Source organism: Bactrocera dorsalis, chromosome 3, assembly GCF_023373825.1.
Source record: "Bactrocera dorsalis isolate Fly_Bdor chromosome 3, ASM2337382v1, whole genome shotgun sequence".
Taxonomy (NCBI): domain Eukaryota; kingdom Metazoa; phylum Arthropoda; class Insecta; order Diptera; family Tephritidae; genus Bactrocera; species Bactrocera dorsalis.
In genome coordinates, this window is record NC_064305.1 from 16770942 (window position 1) to 16790595 (window position 19654).

The 19654-nt window shown below is 26.7% G+C and overlaps 1 protein-coding gene across 4 annotated transcripts in view; it reads right to left on the minus strand.

The window, feature by feature from the left end:
- LOC105226277 (uncharacterized) overlaps nucleotides 1–19654 on the minus strand; it is a 314083-nt gene that overhangs the window by 48518 nt on the left and 245911 nt on the right. For all 4 annotated transcript variants that reach the window (XM_049452483.1, XM_049452485.1, XM_049452482.1 and 1 more), the window contains 5 exons: nucleotides 14146–14591; nucleotides 13460–14051; nucleotides 13325–13382; nucleotides 13135–13254; nucleotides 12863–13062 (listed from right to left, as the gene is read on the minus strand). In XM_049452483.1, coding sequence (XP_049308440.1) covers nucleotides 12863–13062; nucleotides 13135–13254; nucleotides 13325–13382; nucleotides 13460–14051; nucleotides 14146–14591 — 1416 coding nt within the window. The remainder of the gene's footprint in view (nucleotides 1–12862; nucleotides 13063–13134; nucleotides 13255–13324; nucleotides 13383–13459; nucleotides 14052–14145; nucleotides 14592–19654) is intronic.

Genomic DNA, 19654 nt, shown 5'->3' on the forward strand with positions numbered 1-19654 from the left:
ACGCATGCATGGAACGTGGGAGCATGCTCAAACATACAAGCATTAACACATATGCACACATATATTTATATACTATATATTTATATCTCATATCATATAAATATTAATGTATGTGCGCCATGGAAGTGCGACTGATGAGTGGCATTAGCGCTTGAGTGGGTTCATTGAATGGCGTGCGTACGGGTCGCCAGGTGGTGGCGCGCAACAACAAAGTAGAATGCGTAGTAGAATTGTTTGTAAACAAATTATTGTGAACGTATGTATGTAGATGTTGAGTGGCTTATTGGCTATGAAACTGATGCACATACAAGAACTTTAATACATGCTTTATGTCAACTAAAGTAACTTAAGCTGTGAGCATAAAGCAAGCATAGAGAAAATATTAAAAAATAAATATAATAAAATATGGATATTCAAAGAGGAAAAATATATAGAAATGGAGCATCAGAGATAAATTAATCGTTAATCTCACATTTCTTGTCACTTTTAGCTCTAAGTGCTAACCCTTAGTACGATGCACACATGCACTTATGACCAAATACTTAATGCGTTTGTTGCCTTAACCCTTGCTCTGAAGCTGACTGCTGAGTTCAATGTGATATTAGCTTCGCACAATATTTTTTTTACTTTTCGATATTTGTTATTTTTGTACTAATGTTTATTTTCTTTGGCGCAAAAGCAGTATTTCCAGCGAATATTTCATGACTAATCTCAAGCCTTGGCTGCTACGTGACACTTTCCAAATGCAAGGGCTAATAAAGTGTGAAATGAAAATATACAAAGGAAGCGTTCACGTTTGCCGGAAATAACGCCAAATTTCAGAGCGTGCAATTTATAATTGTTTATTGTAAATTGTGTGTAATTGTTTTAAAAATAAAATTGCATGACTTTATTTGCCATTTTATTTTTACTGACAGACTCACTTGATTAATTAATTTAAATTTTTTTTGAGAAAAATACCAGAAGATTGTGGAAACTTGTGCGTATAGAGTGGCTTAAAATATAGATTTTTTTAAATTTTTAAAATAAAAAAAAATAAAAAATATAACAACTATATTTTTTATCGATATATAAAAAAATTAAAAACATTTTTAAAAAAGGTGGCAACTCTATTTTTAATTTATTTGTAAAACACGCCGCACTTCATTTCAGGGCATATTTAGAAAACTTTTTTGTATTTTTCTATTTTTTTCCTTTGATAAGGTGGCAACTCTGGTGCGTTTTTTTTATTTTGGTGTTCCTTAATTTATTTGTAAAATACCTTTAATGCCTAATAAGTTCAATATTTACATATTAAAATTTAAAATGGGTGGCAACACTGTGCTAGTTTCGGTAAAGCTATTAAAAAATTTCAGAAAAATATATTCGTATATATGAATATTTAATAATTTTTATAAACTGTGTAGCGTATAGTGCGTAGTATAATTCTTTTTCTTTTCATAAAAAGGTGGCAACTCTGTTTTTTAACTAAGTGTTTTTAATTTTTGTGTAAAATATGTATAATTTCTTATCACTTCATATTTAAAAAAAATTAAACTCTTAACAACTCTCTGCTGTTTTTCGAATATTTTTCTTTTAATAAAGTGGCAACTCTGACAATTATTTTCATCCAAGTACTCTTTAATTTATTTATATATAAAATTAATTTATTAAAATTTAAAATGGTTGGCAACACTCAGATAGTTTGAGTAAAACTATTCAAACGTGTCAGAAAACTCGTATTCGGATAGGAGAAACCTCGCAGTGAAAATTTATATACATATACTCGAATGTACATAACTGTAATTTGTGTCTATCACAATTTCTTTGAAAGCAAGCTACTCATTCCGCAACAAAAAGCAATAATTCCATAAGTGTGTGTATAGCACTCCAACGCCCCAACGTTGCCGCTGGTAATGGAGCGTGAAATTAGAAAATTAATTTGTCAATATTTATACAAATCATTCGGAGGAAGTCTTAGAATTTCAAAGGAATTATAAAAATAAATACATGGTTAACCAACAAGGCAACGCAACGCGCCTACCTTACAAAGGGAAGGGAAAACGAGTGTAGCCAAAAAGTGTGCCGCATTAACCAAATGGTTGTGGAATTAAATACACTCAGCTCAAGCTTAAGCAAGTTTAACTACACGGAAATTAAGAGGGGTGCTTTTAGGCGCAGCAACCAGCATGAAATTCATTTAAGCAGCGCTCAAAGTTTATATCCACGAACAAAACGTGCGTATAATACACAAACTTATTTCCCAGCAACTTTTCGGCGAGATTAAATCGATAAAATTTCCACGAAATGTAGCAACTGAGCACGCAGAAAACTCATTGCTTAAGCATCGGGTGCGTGAAGCGAAAAACAAATATGAAATGAACAGTTAAATATCGAAAAAGTTATTGAACTTGAATTGCTGTGGTACTAAGAAAAGCGTAAAAGAAAACATGCGACCAAATGACCTCGAAGAAATGTTGAGGAATACGTGAATGGCGTACTTTAATTACGCGCCGCAATTTGTGACGTCAAATCGGTTCAAACGCTGGCTAAATAAATATCAGGCAACAACAGGTTCATAGTTTTTTTCTTTACCAGTCAGTTTTAGAAATTTGAGTTCATAAGTTCAGCTAACTTACAATTGAATTTTATGCCGAAAGGCGAAAATCTCAAATTTATGCTGGATATTCTTTTCACTTTAGTGCTTGTGAGTTGTTTCACCTTACCCAGTTTTTGTGTTATGGAAATATGTATCTTTGGGCAGTTATAGAATTCTCGCGACAAAAAAAAAAAAAAAATTAACTGGAATACAGATTGGCGGCTTTTAAAAGCTTGAATATCTTAATATTAATGACTCAAGTTCACAGCAAGTACCTTTGAGATTACAATCTCGCGCTGCCAGCGGAAGCAATACAATGAAATGACATTCAACTTAAACAGCACAAAAAAGGAAGATTCGTTCAAAGAAGCAAATGTGAAAAGGGAAAAATATTTAGACATGAAAAAAGAAGAAAAAATTTAAAATATTAAAAAAAATATTTAAAAAAATAAAATTAAAAATAATAAAAAAAAATAAAAAAAAATATTTAAAAAAATAAAAAAATATTAAAAAAAAAATAAAAAATATTAAAAAAAAAAAAATAAAAATATAAAAAAAAATTAAAAGTAATGAAAGAAAAATTAAAAAAAAAATAAAAAAAACTTTAAAAATTATTAAACATATGTACATCTAACAAAATTAATATGTACATAAAAAAATTTAGAAAAAAATTTAATTTAAACAAAAAATAAAAGAAAAAAATTAAAAAAACGAAAAAAACATTTAAATACATTAGAACAATATTAGAAAAAAATTTTAAATATACAACATATTTAAAAAATTATAAACTAAAAATAAAAAAACAGGGAAAATTTGAACCAAAATAAAATAAAATAAAAAAATAAAATAAAATAAATTAAAATTAAAATTAAAAAAAAAAAAATAAAATAAAATAAATTAAAATTAAATATTTAAAATTAATTTAAATAATAAAATATTATCAAAAATCATAACTAAAATAAAATAAATTAAAATTAAATAAAAATTAAATAAAAAAAAAATTAAAATTAAAAAAAAAAAATTAAAATAAATAAAAAAATTAAAATAAATAAAAAAAATTAAAAACAATTTTAAAAAATTTACAAAATACTAAAAAAAATTAAAAAAAAAAACATTTACAAATTATTAAACATAAATCTAACGAAAATAATATTGTACATAACAAAAGACGGAGAAAATTTAAACAAAATATTAATTAATGACGAAAAATAAAAGTCAAAAACAAGATATAATACTCTTTGAATGTAAAAAAAACTATATTTAATAAAAGTTAAAATAAGAAATATTAATAAAAAATAATAAAAGATAACTAAAAAAATATTTAAAATTAAATCAAATAATAAAATATTATAAAGCTGATTCAAAAATCATAACTAAAATTTTAATTAATTGAAAATATAAAAAAAAAATTATACAAAAAAAATGATTAAACCCAAATGTAATCTTCTTAAGATTTGAAGCGTAAAAATCAAAAAATATAATTCGAAAAATATTAAAAAAATAAAAAAAAAAATTTTTAAAATTAAAAAAAAATTAAAAAGAATAAAAAAAAATTAAAAAAAATTAAAAAAAAAATTCAAAAAATTTAAAAACAAAAATCAAAAAATTAAAAAAAAAATTCAAACACTTAAAAAAACTTTCAAAGGAGTACTACACATAAGTCCAAAATAAAGAATAATATATAAAATATTAAAAAAATGACGAGATATTTTAAAAACAAATACAAGAAAAATAAAATATTATGAACTTGATACAAAAATCGAAACCAAAATTTAATTATCTAATTATTTAAAATATTACAAAAAATTTTAAAAAGCTTAAAATTATATAAAAAACAAAAAAAAAAATTAAAAACGAAAAAATTAAGAAAAAAATAATAACACATAATTAAAATTAAAAACAAAAAACATTCAAAAAAAAATTAAGCTACTTAACAACAATTACTTAATTAATAAATTTCAACGAAAAATTTTGTACGTTCATTATTTTTCGCTTTTTGCCGCCCAAACACATGTCAATGAGCCCAATGAATACATTTCAATTTGAAGTGTCAACGTTTATTTGGAGGAAACAGATTTTCGTTAGTTTTTTCTTGTCTTAAAATACACAAGCACTCCTTTGTCAGACAAGAGCACACGTTTTCTGACCGGCAAAAATACGTGCCAGTAAATAAACTTGTAGCACACAAACATATGTATATACATAAATACAAATGATTATATACATACATACATATGCATGCTTATAAATACTCAAGTGCATATGTCTTATTTACGATGCTGTGCGACAATCAATCATTCGTGTCGTTAAATAAATGTGCATATATTTCAAGTGTCGCTTCGATTGTCGTTTTAAAGGCAATTTAACCTTAAATTTGATTTATTTTGTAAATTACAAATGAGCGTTCGAAGCTTTAGACTGCAGCGCAGCACCCGCTAATCACCCGCCGAATGCGCCAAGTGAGCAGTTTAGTTTTTTACATGTTTAGTTTTTTACATGAAAAAAAACATTAATTTGAACATTTTAGGGTTGCCAGATTTTTAGGAATAATTAAACAGCTATTTTTATTTTTAGTGCAAACGTATAACACATTTGTATAAACAACACTTTGCATTAATTTTACATTTTTAGAGTTGCCACATTTTTTGAAAAAAAAATTTAAAAAGTAGTGTCATTTGTATAAAAATAAATATTTTACTGTAATTTAAATTAAATTAAATTTACTACATTTTAAGGTTGCCAGATTTTTGGAAATTTATTTTTAGTGCAAACGTAGTGCACATTTGTATAAAAGACACTTTGCATTAATTTTAAGTTTTCAGAGTTACCAGATTTTTTGAAAAAAAAAATTAAAAAAGTAGTGCCATTTGTATATAAATAAATATTTTACTGTAATTTTAATTAAATTAAATTTATTAAATTTTAAGATTGCCAGATTTTTGGAAATAATTCAAAATATTTTTTGGTTAAAATCTAGTAAACCTTTAGACATAAAAAATATTTTACATGTATATACATATGTATGTATGTACCTATTTATGTATATTATAATACATACATACATACGTACATACATATATACATATACTACATACATTGTCTATCATAACCTTTTGTCATAGATAATTTCCCACTGCACTGTTGATCGCTCGGCTGCGCTTTGTTTTGCGCTAATCGAAATTAAATGCAATTAATTTTTTTACTTAAACTTTCATTTATATTTTTTGTTTAAATTGATGTTTTGTCATTTGTCATCAGTAGAAAAAAAACAGCGCGGCTTTGAGCAACACCCCACATAAGGAAATTATTACAGTGCACTTGATTTCGCTTTGTAGAAAACAAAAATCATTTAATTTCAATACCAAATTAGGTAAAATTGAAGTTGAATTGCGAGCGTATTAGAATGCGTGAGGAAAATAACGTTTGCGTTTACTTTGCGTTTATTTATGCGCAAAAAATGGAGAAGGGAAGGCAGAGAACGTGATGCATTGCTACTTGGGCAGTTAAAACTTGCGTAAATCAGTTATATTATATAACATATTAAAATATTTTGTTTTAATGAACTAAATTTGTTCATATTTTTTATATGAAAAATTTATTTATTTATTTATTATTATTTTTTTTGAAAATTATAAATATTTATATTAGAAAAAAAATGGTTTAAAAATTATATATTTTTTTTTTTATATAATTAAATAATAATTAAAAATGTTCAAAAATATCAATAAATTTATATTTTTTGAGTTTTAAAGTTTTATAAAAATTAAATGTAAAAAAACTATATTTAATAAAAGTTAAAATAAGAAATATTAATAAAAAATAATAAAAGATAAATAAAAAATATTTAAAATTAATTCAAATAATAAAATATTATAAAGCCGATTCAAAAATCATAACTGAAAAATTTACATCATAAAAAATATTTTAAAATTTTTATAAAAATCTGTTTTAAAATAATAAATTTATTTTTAAATTTATATTTAATATGAATAAGTTTATTATATTTTTTTTTATTTTTGAATTCTATAAATATTTATATCATAAAAAAATAATTTAAAAATTTTATAAAACTCTATTTTAAGCAAGTGAACTAGTTAAAAATACAAATAAAATTTATTATAATTTTTGTAACTTTTAAATTTTAAAAATTGTTAAACTAAAAGAAATTTAAAAATATCTCTAATGAATATTTTGTTTTCATAAAATAAATATGTTACAAACTATGAATGGATTTTTAGTTTTTATAAGTACATAATAAATTTCCGAAAATTGATTATAACGGTCAAACCGGGTGCTGGACTTATTTTTAGTAATTATTCCTTGTGAATTTTGCATTTAAAACAAAATATGTAAATGTGAATAATTTTATACAAACTCTAAAAAAAATATAAAAATAAATAATTAAAAAAATAAAAAATAATTAAAAACAAAATCAAAAAAAATAATTAAACAAAAAATCAAAAAAAATAATAAAAAAAAAAATATAAAAAAAATAATTGAATTAATACAATGAAATAACTGAACAATAAAAAAAAATAAAAAAAAATAAAAAAAAATAAAAAAAATAATTAAACAATAAATAAAAATAAAAAAATAATTAAACAAAAAATTAAAAAAAAAATAATTAAACAAAAAATAAAAATAAATATATAATTAAAAAACAATAGTTCATTTAATAAAATTAAAAATTAAATTTTATAAAAAAAAATTCATAATAAAAAGATCAAAAACTTTAGTTTTATAAATTTTTTTATTAATAATTAAAAGAACTTCATAATAAAAAAATAGTTCCATAAAGTTAAATAGTTAAAAAAAATCGATTAAAAAACATAATTTATTTACAAAAAATTAAAAAAAAGTAAACAATAAAAATATGTGCGTATATAGTTTAATTGTTTTTTGGTATGAATTCAAAAAAAAAAGTGAATATAAAAAAATGTATAAAAACATTTAAAAATAAAAAAAAAAATTAATAAAATTAAATAATTAATACAAAAATTGTTGAAAAATTACTAATTTAAATAATAATTTTTGTTTTGGGAAAACATCCAAAAAAAATTAAGTTTCATAAAAAAATAAAAAAGTTTCAAAAATATGTTCATTTTTTTGCTAAAGGTATAAAACCTTAAGTTTATAATAATAATTCTAAATAATTATAACAAAAAAATAATTATAATAAAAAGTAATAATAAAAAAATAAAAGAAAAATAAAAATAAAAATTTAAATAAAAAAAAAATTTTAATAAAAAATAAATTTTCATAAAAATTTTTTTTTTAAATAAAAATAAATAAAAAATAATAAATAAAAAATAAAAAAAAATTTATATATAAAAGAATTTTATAATAAAAAAAGTTTAATAAAATTAAACAGTAAAAGAAAATACACCTTATTTTTTCTAAAATCTTCATTCATTAGCATTCAAACTCTATATTTCTGCATTTTTTACTCAAAAAAAATCCAAATTTACACAAACGTTATCATTGTGCCAAGTTTTCGTAAACTACAAACAAAACTATGTACAGCATTTCCAAGTTCTGAATAAACAATTAACTCTTATCAGAGCGGTAGATCAGCACGCTAAGCGTAATTTCCCGAAATGCGGCGAGCACAGAATGAATGAATGGAAAAAGCTTTAAGTTGTTTACAAAATATGCTACGCCGCTAGAACTTTGACCCTGTGGATATTAGCATACAAATATATTTTCTAGAGCAATGACAAAAGTAGCCAATAACAATGGGCAGCAAATTAAGCAACAAAATAGACAGCGAAACAGGCGCGGCGCTGCTACAAGAAATGGAACAAGGAAAAGTATGCAAACGTAAATATATGCATACATACTTATTCTTCTTTATTGGCCTAGACACTGCTTACATACATCTGTATGTACATCTATACAAGCTTACATACAGACATACATCTTTATATGCAGACATCCACATAAACATACCAATTACAAACATATTGTATGTAAATGGTGGGTAGCGGCAAGTCAGCGGCAGGTCCAGCGTAGATGCCAAGCAAACAAGCCACGACAAACATACATACAGACGCAATACATCATCAGTATGTATGTAGGCAGAATAATCGCCACAAAAGAGCTGTCAGCCGGGCACTTTGCTGCTTAAATAAGCGCGCCAGGAATTATTGCCACCAGCAACCTTCAACGCTGCCGGTGATATATGAGTGCAACGGTGCGTTATAAATGAGTTTACATATGCCGACATATGCAAATACATAATTGTAATTGACTTTTGTAGTGATTAACGAAATTCCTCAAAGCAATTACACACTCCAAGACATAAATGTATTGTCATAAAATATCTCAAATTGCGCTAATGACAGCAGGAAAATTTAAATAAATATAGGAAAACGATTTGCGCCCCGTGTATTCGTGTTTTCTGCCGGTTGCATGCATTTAGCACCTTAATTTCTTAATTTCAAACCAGCAGCTTAATTTGAACTGTTATGACAGCGACAGTGCCGTCAAATTATTTGCCGGAAAAATCACAAGGAATAAAAATTTTGTATGGCCAGTTTGTATGTAATGACGTGGGACACCACATTTGATGGCATACAGCAAACACGCTGCATAACAAAGTGCTGTAGACGTGTCGGCCGTGCGTATGAGTAATGTGGCAGCGTGTTGGGTAATTAAAGGTAACTCATACGCCATGACGCGCCAAGTGCTGAAAGGGTGAAACCAGGCATAACGCAAAATAAAATAAAAAAAATTGTAATTTGTATGGCATGTGAAGGTCAATTTGCAACTCACCACTTTCAAGTCACTTCGCCTTACTAATAAACATTGGCTAATAGGTTGGGAGTAGCATGCAATAATGCAAGTCGCACAATTGGCATTATTGGCATGCGTTATAAAACAACGGCGTAGCGGAAGAAATGTAGAGAATCTGTAGGGAAATGTACATTTGCATATGCATATCTGGTAAAAATACAAAGTGAAGGAATTTTGACGCATTGCGGCAATGAAAAATATCAACAAAAATTATGTGCAGGCAAGGAAAGCCATATAAGTATTATATATTATAGTAACTATGCATAAATATATTTTAAATATACACAAATATATTTTAAATATATTATACACATAAATCCACTCGTTGGACGACCTAAGCGGAAAACGTTATGCTCATTAATATTTTAGTTCTAGTCAATTTCAATAAATGCCAAATGTATGTTGCATTTCGACATTTCAATGTCAGAAAAAAAAGAAAATAATAACAATACTTAGAACAAAAACAAAAAAAGGAAGAACGTTAACCTCGACTGCAGCAAAAATATTACACCCTTCACAGTTATATTTCCTATAGTACAAAATAGTATAAAAATATCTTGCTTAACTTTGATAGATACGTTTGTGGGGCAGCTATATGATATATTAGTTCGATCTGAACAATTTCTTTACAAATGTTAGCGTTTTGTCGGATAATAATTCATGTCAAATTTTATGAAGATAACCTGACAAATAAAAAAGTTTTCCATACAAGTACCTGATTTTGATCGTTCACTTTGTATGGCAGCTATATGCTATAGTCGTCCGATCTGAACAATTTTTTTGAAAATTATATCATTTTGTCCGAAAATAACTTATGCCCAATTTCCTGAAGATATCTCGACAAACAAAAAAGTTTTTCATATAAAAACTTAATTTTCATGGTTCAGTTTGTATGACAGCTATATGTTATAGTGGCCTGATATCAACGATTTCGACAAATAAGCAGCGGCTTGGGTAGTAAAAGACATGTACAAAATTTCATATCGTTATCTCAGAAACTAAGGTACAAAACAGGTTGTAGTTCAGGGTATAAAAATAAATGAAGTAAAAAAGAAAAATATAAATACTAATAAATAAAAATAGGCAAAAACAATAATAATTGCATTGAAAATATTTTCCAGTATTTTATAGGCTATCACATAAATATTACCCACAAACCGTTATTTACATTCAACCGCAAATTTCACGGAAAGTGCGTAAATTATACGATTGCTTAGCCATTTGAGGTAATAAAGAAAATAACCATTTTTGTGACGCACTTAATTGCGCCGCTGACAGGTGAATTGTTTGGCATGCAAGCTGAATGCGCACGCGAGTTATTTGTGAAAAATATATTATTATATCTACACTTATATAAATACATACAATTTCCACATGTACATACATATATTCCTAAGTACGTAGATATTTGTGAAAAAACGGCAATGTCAACTGCGGTGTGGCTGCCTTGCATTGCCGTGCGTGAATTTTCTTAAATCGTAAGCGGAGAGCGGATATTTAGAAATAATAGTTGATTTGGTATTAATATTTAAAGCAATGAAGTCAAAAACAAATTTAAGGTATTTTTAGAAAAATAAAAAATTTAATTGCAACAATACGTAATTTAAACATTTTGGAAGAAAAAATAAAAAAAAAATCTTAAAGTTTTATTTAAAAAAATAACAATATTTTTCAAAATTTTGTAAAAAATAAAAAAATCCTGACATTAACTAAAATATAAAACCATATTTTCTCAATTGGATATTTAGAAAAACTAGTTGATTTGGTTTGTTTACTATTTAAAGCAATAAAGCCAAAAACCAATTTAAATATTTTGAGAAAAAAAATTAATTGTAACCATAAGTAATTTCAAAGTTTTGGAAAAAAATTTGAAAACAATTTCTAAATTTTTATTTAAAAAAATATTTTTCAAAATTTTGTAAAAAAAAAAAATATAAAAAAAGCCTGACATTTTAAAAAATAAAACAATATTTTGTCAATTGGAATACTTGGCAACAAATTTTAAAAATTATCTTTGCGTTTTGAATAAAAATTTATATAATTCTGAATTTCTGAAATACATTAAATCGTTGAAAGTCGATTGAGAATTATACATAAAGTCTAAGTTTTCAAAAAAAAGCATTCAAGATGTGAATAAAATCCCTAAAGCTTGGGCTTAGGCTTTTGCTGCATATTTTTCGTCGTAAAAATACTTTTTACTTTTCTTTATACGACAAATTTTAAAATTAATTTGGAACAAATTAGTTTCTGTATATTTTTCGGTAAAAAAATTTCTGACTTCTAAAATTACTATTCTTTTTTTAATGTGAGATTTTGTTTGCAAAAATAATATAAGCCAAGTTAAGTGAAGTGTTGTTGAATATTTTCGGCGTAAAATTATTATTTTTTTTATAAAACATTTTGAAAAGTATAAGCATAATTTTCGGAGAAAAATATTCTTGATTTCTAAACTTTTTCTTTTTTATAAATTTGTATTTTTTTTATAAATTTGAATCTTTTTTTATAAATTAGCATTTTTTTATAAATTTGAAATTTTTTTTTTCAAAATGACATAAGGGGGAGGTAAGGTTTAATTTTTTTTTAATTTATTTTTTTATTTATTTTTTTTTTCTAAACGACCAATATGTCAAGAATGTTGTCTACAAATTTTGAGTCAATTTTAGTCCAACTTCAAATCGATTTTCTCGAAAACGTTAATTTTGAAGTTCGTGAACATTAGAACTCTAAATCTACTGAACCGATTCTTTCGAAAATTAGATTTAAATGCTGCAAAAAATAGAAAAAAAAATAGAAGAAAACAACAAAAAAAAACTCTTTCTAATTACCTCGAGAAATACATCACCTTTAAAACGCATATAATTTCTTTTTGTTTCAGATGATCCGGTAACGAGTTATATATAACGAGTTTTTTTCAAGGTGCTTCTGGAGATTCACCGTCACAGGCTTATTTTTTAATATTTTTCATTGCAAATTTTGTCTAATATACTTAAAAAGTTGTACAATGATATGCCATTAAATTTAATAAAATTATATTACTTATATCGCCGCAAAAAACACAAATATATCCTTTTTTTGGCTTTGAAACATTACCCTCCCATAAGCTAAGTTGTTGCTAATTTTTCTTCGAAAAAAGTTCCTTATTCCCAAATTTCCTATTTTTTACAAAGTTGATTTTTTTTTATAAATTTAATTTTTTGTTTTTTTAATTGGATTGACAAATATATACAAGAATTCTATGCATATAACTTTCACTATCAAACGTAACCTAAAGATATAATCAAATAACGCATGCTTCAATATTTTCTAAAATACGTGGAAGTTGCTCTGATGTTTTTCCAACTATATTCAATACAATAAAGTGATTTTGAAAGTACCGACTTTTAAAAAGAGGTAAGAACAAACCGCTATATTCAAACGCCGCTACTTTTGAACGTCTTCGTAGATAAATAACACTATTTTTATATAAAGAAAAAAGAACTAAGTACTCACGTTTTACACTCGGAACTGCTTGGTGCGCGTAACTCCAACATTTGTGATGTTTTTGTCTTAATCAAGAAGAATGAATTTTTGTCGGCCGCTTCCTGTCGTACCAGCGTCTCTGAATCGATGCTCATAATGGGGTTGACGGGCTTATTATTGACCTCAGTGTTGCGTGGGGCATGCAAATATTTCAACGAATATTTATCGTCCTGGAATGTGGTGAAGAAAATCATATAAATTAATTTATGTTGAGGGAAGAAAGTTGAATGTGCAAAAAGTACCTGTTTGGTTAGCAACACAATCATATCCTCGAAGAGTAGACCGTGCAATTGTATGCTGGGATTCTTTTTCATTGTCAAGCTACCGTCATGTATGAGACGGTACTGCGTTAAGTCCAAATTCTGCGCATGAAAGAAAGAAGAAAATCATTATAGAATATAAACTAGAGTGTAGATTTATAGTAAGACGCACCTTAAATTCATCCTTGTCGAAGGTTGATTTGTCCAATTTCCGCTGAATGTTTTGCAATCTGCAAGAGTGGCGAAAAGCAATGTTAAAAATATCATTGTTGTAAAATTACAAAAAAAAAATTCAATTAGTACTCACTTGTGCGTGTCTTCGGCGGTCTTTACAGCCTGATTTACATCGACGAGTATCTTTTTCGACGACTCGAGCGCACACCGTATAGCCTCCGCCTCGGACACGTCATCGGGCACCACGCGTATCGTCACTTTGTACAGATTTTCGAAGAGCAGCGGATACTTGGTCAGACGCTGCAGCACCGCCGGCAGCAAGTCTTTCAACTGCAGACGTCGACAGGCCTTATGCGATTCGGCCTTAGTCAATAACTTCTGCAATTGTTCGTCCTTGCGACGTTTCTCCTTCAGCGCCTCCAATGCGATTTGTTGACGCGCACAGAATTGTTGCGCATATTGGCACAAATCGTCACCTGACTTGCCAAAGAACATGCCGGATAGCAGATCGCCAATATGTGTGACCACGTGATTGTGTTCGACGCGACGTTGCTTCAATTGTTGTTCGAAGGTTGTGTGAATTTCGCGCAGCGAGAGTAATGCAGGCGGGAAGAGGAGCGATAAATGTTCTGCCGTAAGCAGACTGCTATCCTGCAGCGGTAAGAGGAAGAGACGCTCCAATAGTTTGAGAATGCGCACGTGACTGCGCTCGGTTTGGTAAATTTCTGCAAAAGTAACGGAATAATTTATTATTACATATAATTTAATGATTAGTTGTGTAAGTTATGGCATGCATATTATGCTGTGCATGTCACTCACCATTTATAATTTCCTGTCGCTTTTTCTCCGCATCGGTGAGCGCAGCCAATAGTTCGGCCGTGACATTTGAACTCCAATCGGCCTCGTTGAGATCATCCTCCTCGTCACTCTCGAAATTCCACTGTCGCTGTCCGGGCTGTCCGCTGCCGACGCCACCAAAACTGCTGCCCCAAAAGCTGGTGTTCATCGAGCCGCCACCAATGCTGCCATGAAACGAGTCCTGATGGCTGTGCTGGTGCATGTGATGGTGCGGTGTGGTGTGGTGGGCATGCATGCTGTGGTGATGTGTTATCGGATGGCCGGTGGCGGTGGCGGTTGCACCACCGGCGCCACCCATTTGTTCCATTGAGGTGCTGGGACTCTCAGAGCCGCCACCCGAGGAAAGACTAGAATTGGAACTTGCGGTGAAGTTGGAATTGGAGAGTCCAACATCGGCTTGCTCATCGCTAAATTTGGCAAGGGAGAAAAATAAATTCAAGAGAAATTAGTAAAGTCATAATTAATTTGTGGAAATGTTAGATGCTTATATACATAAATTGTTTGTATGTCTTTATATCGATGATCAGAAAATTTTTTCGACTTAATATTTTTGTGATAAATTGCATATATTTAAAATAAATAATTTAATTTCAAATAAATTGAAATAAATGAAATAATCTTATTTTAAATATTAAGGGATTTGGTTAAGTAAAAATGTGTTATATATATTATTTCGGAACAATTAATTTATTTATTCAATTTTTATACTATTAATTTAAAGCTTATTGAGCTACTAATATTCATAACTAAAATCCGAATTAATTAAAAACATTTGTAATTAAAGATTTTTTAAGTTCATGTTGAAAAAGAAATACGTTTTTGATATGTTAAATAATTTAATATATAAAAAAAAAAAAATAATTAATTATAATTATTCAGAATTAATTTTATTTAATTACGAAATAAATAAAATTAATATAATTAAATAAGGTATTTAAATAAATTTTAATTTCATTTATAACAATAACAAAAGTATTAAATAATATCCATTATTAAAATCAAAATTAATTATAATTAATTTAGTTTAATTTTGTTCTTCGTAAAAAAAATAAATTCTCAAATATTTCTTTACAAAAATTTTAGCTACCTTTTCGTAAGAAAATTAAGTTAATTAAGAAAAAACAAAAAAATTTATAAATTAAATTAAATTAATTAAGTAAAATATTTAAGTTAATTAAATTCATAGACATCATTGATATGCGATTGAGACAAGTAATAAAAATACCCAAGATTAATTTAATTTAATTTAATTACAAAAAAGATTTAATATTAATTAAATTAAATTAATTAATAATTTATTTTATTTCATTTAATTAATAATTTATTTTATTTCATTTAATTAATAATTAATTTTATTAATTTAATTATTAGAATCAGATAACGTTAATTAATTACAGAATAAATTAAATTAATTAATTAAATTAATTCGAATAAGGTATTTTAGTAAATTTTAATTTAAATTCATATAATTAATATGCGATTAAGACAAGTTAAAAAATTGAGATTAATTAAATTTAATTACAAAGAAGAAAGGTTAAATTGTCTCAGTATCAACTAATTCTTATAAACCAATGAAGTAAAATTTAGTAAACTAATTAAAATTAATAAGTTCACAAGAAGTTTAATTGAAAGTAAATTAAATTTATTTAATTACCAAAAAGTGGTAATTACACTTAACTAATTAATATAACTGAAGAAGAATATATACCTTAAATTTGGTCTAAATACAATAAATTAATAAATATAACTTGTAATGTAATTAATTTAAGTAATGTAATTTAAATAATTTAAGAAGCAGTAATAAATACGATTAATTATGTATAAATATAACAAATGAATAAATATAAAACAAAATTACATTAATTAATTAAATTAATTCACATAAACTAATTTACAAAATTAAATTAATTTATAAATATAATTAAGCCAAAATTATTTTATAATTTTAAATAAAATTAGCTAATTAAAATAAAACATATTAGATCTACTAAAGTATATAACAAAAAATTAATTAATTTAATTAGTGTAATTAAAAAAAAAATTCATAATTATAAATAAGATTACGTTAATTAATTAATTTCAGTTAAAAAGCTCTCAGGGGCTGTTTTAGCCTTAAAATATATTATATTAGACTTACTAAACTAATTAAAAAATTTAAATAAAATTAACTAATTATTATTAATTAATTAGCGTAATGAAAGAGAAATTAATTCATAATTATAATAAGTTTTTAGGATGGCATAGATTAAACTTACTAAAAAATTAATTTATAAATATAATTAAGGCAAAATTAATTTTATTTATAAATAATATTACGTTAATTAATTAATTTCAGTTAAAAAGCTGTCACATAAGGTTAAAACTTTAATTCATTTAATTAGTGTACTTGAAAAAAAATAATTCAAAATTTAAATAAGATTGGACCCACTAAACTAATTAGCAATATTGAAATAAAATAACTCAATTAACGCAATTCAGACCAAATTAATAAATAATTATAGATAATTTCACATAAGTTAATTAATTTAACTTCATAAGCTATCACATTAAGCCAAAATAGATAAAATAACTAACAAATTTAAATTAAATTAATTTAATTAATATAATTAAGACAAAATTAATTCATAATTATGAATAAGTTTACGTTAATTACTTAATTTCAGTTCATGAGCTATCACATGAAGCTAAAATGGATCAGTCTTACTAAACTAATTAAGAAAACTTAATTAAACTAATTCAATTAACATAATAAAGACAAAATTAATTAATAATTGTATATAAGTTCGCGTTAATTAATTAATTAGAGTTCATAAGCTGTCACATGAAGCCAAAATAGATCCGTTTTACTAAAATAACCACTAATCTAATTAACCATATTGAAATAAAATAACTCAATTAAGGCAATTCAGACAAAATTAATAAATAATTATAGATAATTTCACATAAGTTAAATAATTTAACTACATAAGCTGTCGCATGAAGCCAAAATAGATAAAATAACTAACAAATTTAAATTAAATTAATTAAATTAATATAATTAAGACAAAATTAATTCATAATTATGAATAAGTTTACGTTAATTACTTAATGTCAGTTCATGAGCTATCACATGAAGCTAAAATAGATCAGTCTTACTAAACTAATTAACAAGACTTAATTAATGTAATTAAGACAAAATTAATTAATAATTGTATATAAGTTCGCGTTAATTAATTAATTAGAGTTCATAAGGTGTCACATGAAGCCAAAATAGATCCGTTTTACGAAAATAACTGACAAATTTAAATTAAATTAATTTAATTAATATAATTAAGACAAAATTAATTCATAATTATGAATAAGTTTACGTTAATTACTTAATTTCAGTTCATGAGCTATCACATGAAGCTAAAATAGATCAGTCTTACTAAACTAATTAACAAGACTTAATTAAATTAATGTAATTAATATAATTAAGACAAATTTAATTCATAATTATTATTAAGTTTACGTTAATTAATTAAATTGAGTTCATGAGCTGTCACATGAAGCTAAAATGGATCAGTCTTTCTAAATTAATTAACAGAACTAAATTAAATTAGTGCAAATTTTTATTACACTCTGTTTCACTACTTTCAAAGCGGCCGTTGCTGCGTTAAACTTACTTGTCATAATTATAGCCGAGTATTTCCTTAAAGCTTTTGCTGCGCGTATAACGGATTTTACTCTTCATTTTGTTTGCGATTTTAAACTTTTCGCGGGCGCATTAAGTGCGCTACAGTTTTTTTTACAGTTATAATACTATTTTGCGTTTATTAGCACTTTGGTGAACTACACTGGTACATTCGATGGCATAATGGTGTTGTTTAATAATTACTTATAACTTTTTTTATTTATTATTTTTTTATTTAAAATTTTCAATTTATATTTCAAATCGCACCTAATATTTGGCTTTCCTAAAATATATTTCGTAAGCAATTATTATGTGACCTTGTCTTGAATGGACCAAAAACAAAAAAAAATATTGCACAACTGCTCAATTACCACAAGTACTACCGTTACTAACGGTAACACGCTCGTCGGTAAGCGCAAACCTGTTGCTAACAATATGCGATAAGACACTGGCAGCAGAAGGCGCTTGCATAAACCTGTCAGTGGCTGGTCGGTCGAACGAATTGAAGACCTCAGAGCACAGCACGACGCCGCCAATAGCCAATGACGCTGCGAGACTGCGCCTGTTTTGAAGTGAACTTGTCAACGACAACAACAACAACAACAACCGCCACCAACACACACAAATAACGGTAAATTTATGCTCTATAATTATTGCAACTGCCGCAGGTGGCAACCCGGTGACCCCGCCATGTCTGCGACGGACAACTGTCGCCGCGTCTGCTCTGACCCAATACAGCTAGAAAGCAAATAAACACATACACATGCATATAGTGTAGTGTAAACGCATATACATACACATACAAAGGCACACACATATAAACAAAGACATACACATACGCAAACGTACGCACAGTTGCTTGGGCTGCTGCTCTAATGCGCCGCGCACTAATAAGTGTCAGTCGCAAACGTAATGCAAACATAAGCTGGCATTTATACAACAAGTCTGCAAGTCAGACTGACTGCTTTGCTTTCGCCATACATGTGTGTGTGTTTGTATGTATGTATATGTATATGCATGTGTGTTATTGCTGGTAATTCAAGACTGTTGGCCTACTTAGTGGCGCTGGAGCACATATAACACCGTTACTTTGGCATGTATTGGTGCGCTGAATATACATATAAATACATATATGTACATGTATTAGGGTGTTTCTTTATTTTCCAAGTTGATTTTTATACACTTAACGGTGTATAGTAAGTTTGCCACGAAGTTTGTAACGCGCACAAGGAAACGTCAGATATCTCAAAAAAATATATATTAATGTTCGCTATGATCAGCTGAGTCGAGAGATTGATTTAGCCATGTCTGCCATGACTCTATATACGCGATAAAGTCCCTCAGTTTTTGAGATATAGTTGTGAAATTTTGCTCACATCTGTTTCTCATCAAGAAGCTGCACATTTGTCGGAACCGCTGATATTGGATTACTTTAGCATTTAGCTGCCATACAAATTGACCCATTAAACTCAAGTCCTAGTATGGAAAACTTTTTTATTTTTCGAGTTATCATTACGAAATTTGGCATGGATTATTTTCCAAAGCAACGCTATAATATCCGAAAAAAATTTTCAGATGGGATCACTATAGCATATAGCTGCCATACAAACTGATCGTTCAAAATTAATTCTTTGTATTGAAAACTTTTTTATTTGACAAGATATCTTCACGAAACTTAGTATGAATTATTTTCCAAAGCAACACTATAATATCCGCAAAAAAATTTTCAGATCGGATTGTTATATCATATAGCTGCCATACAAACTGAACGATCGAAATCAAGTGATTGTATGAAAAACTTTTGTATTTGACGAGATA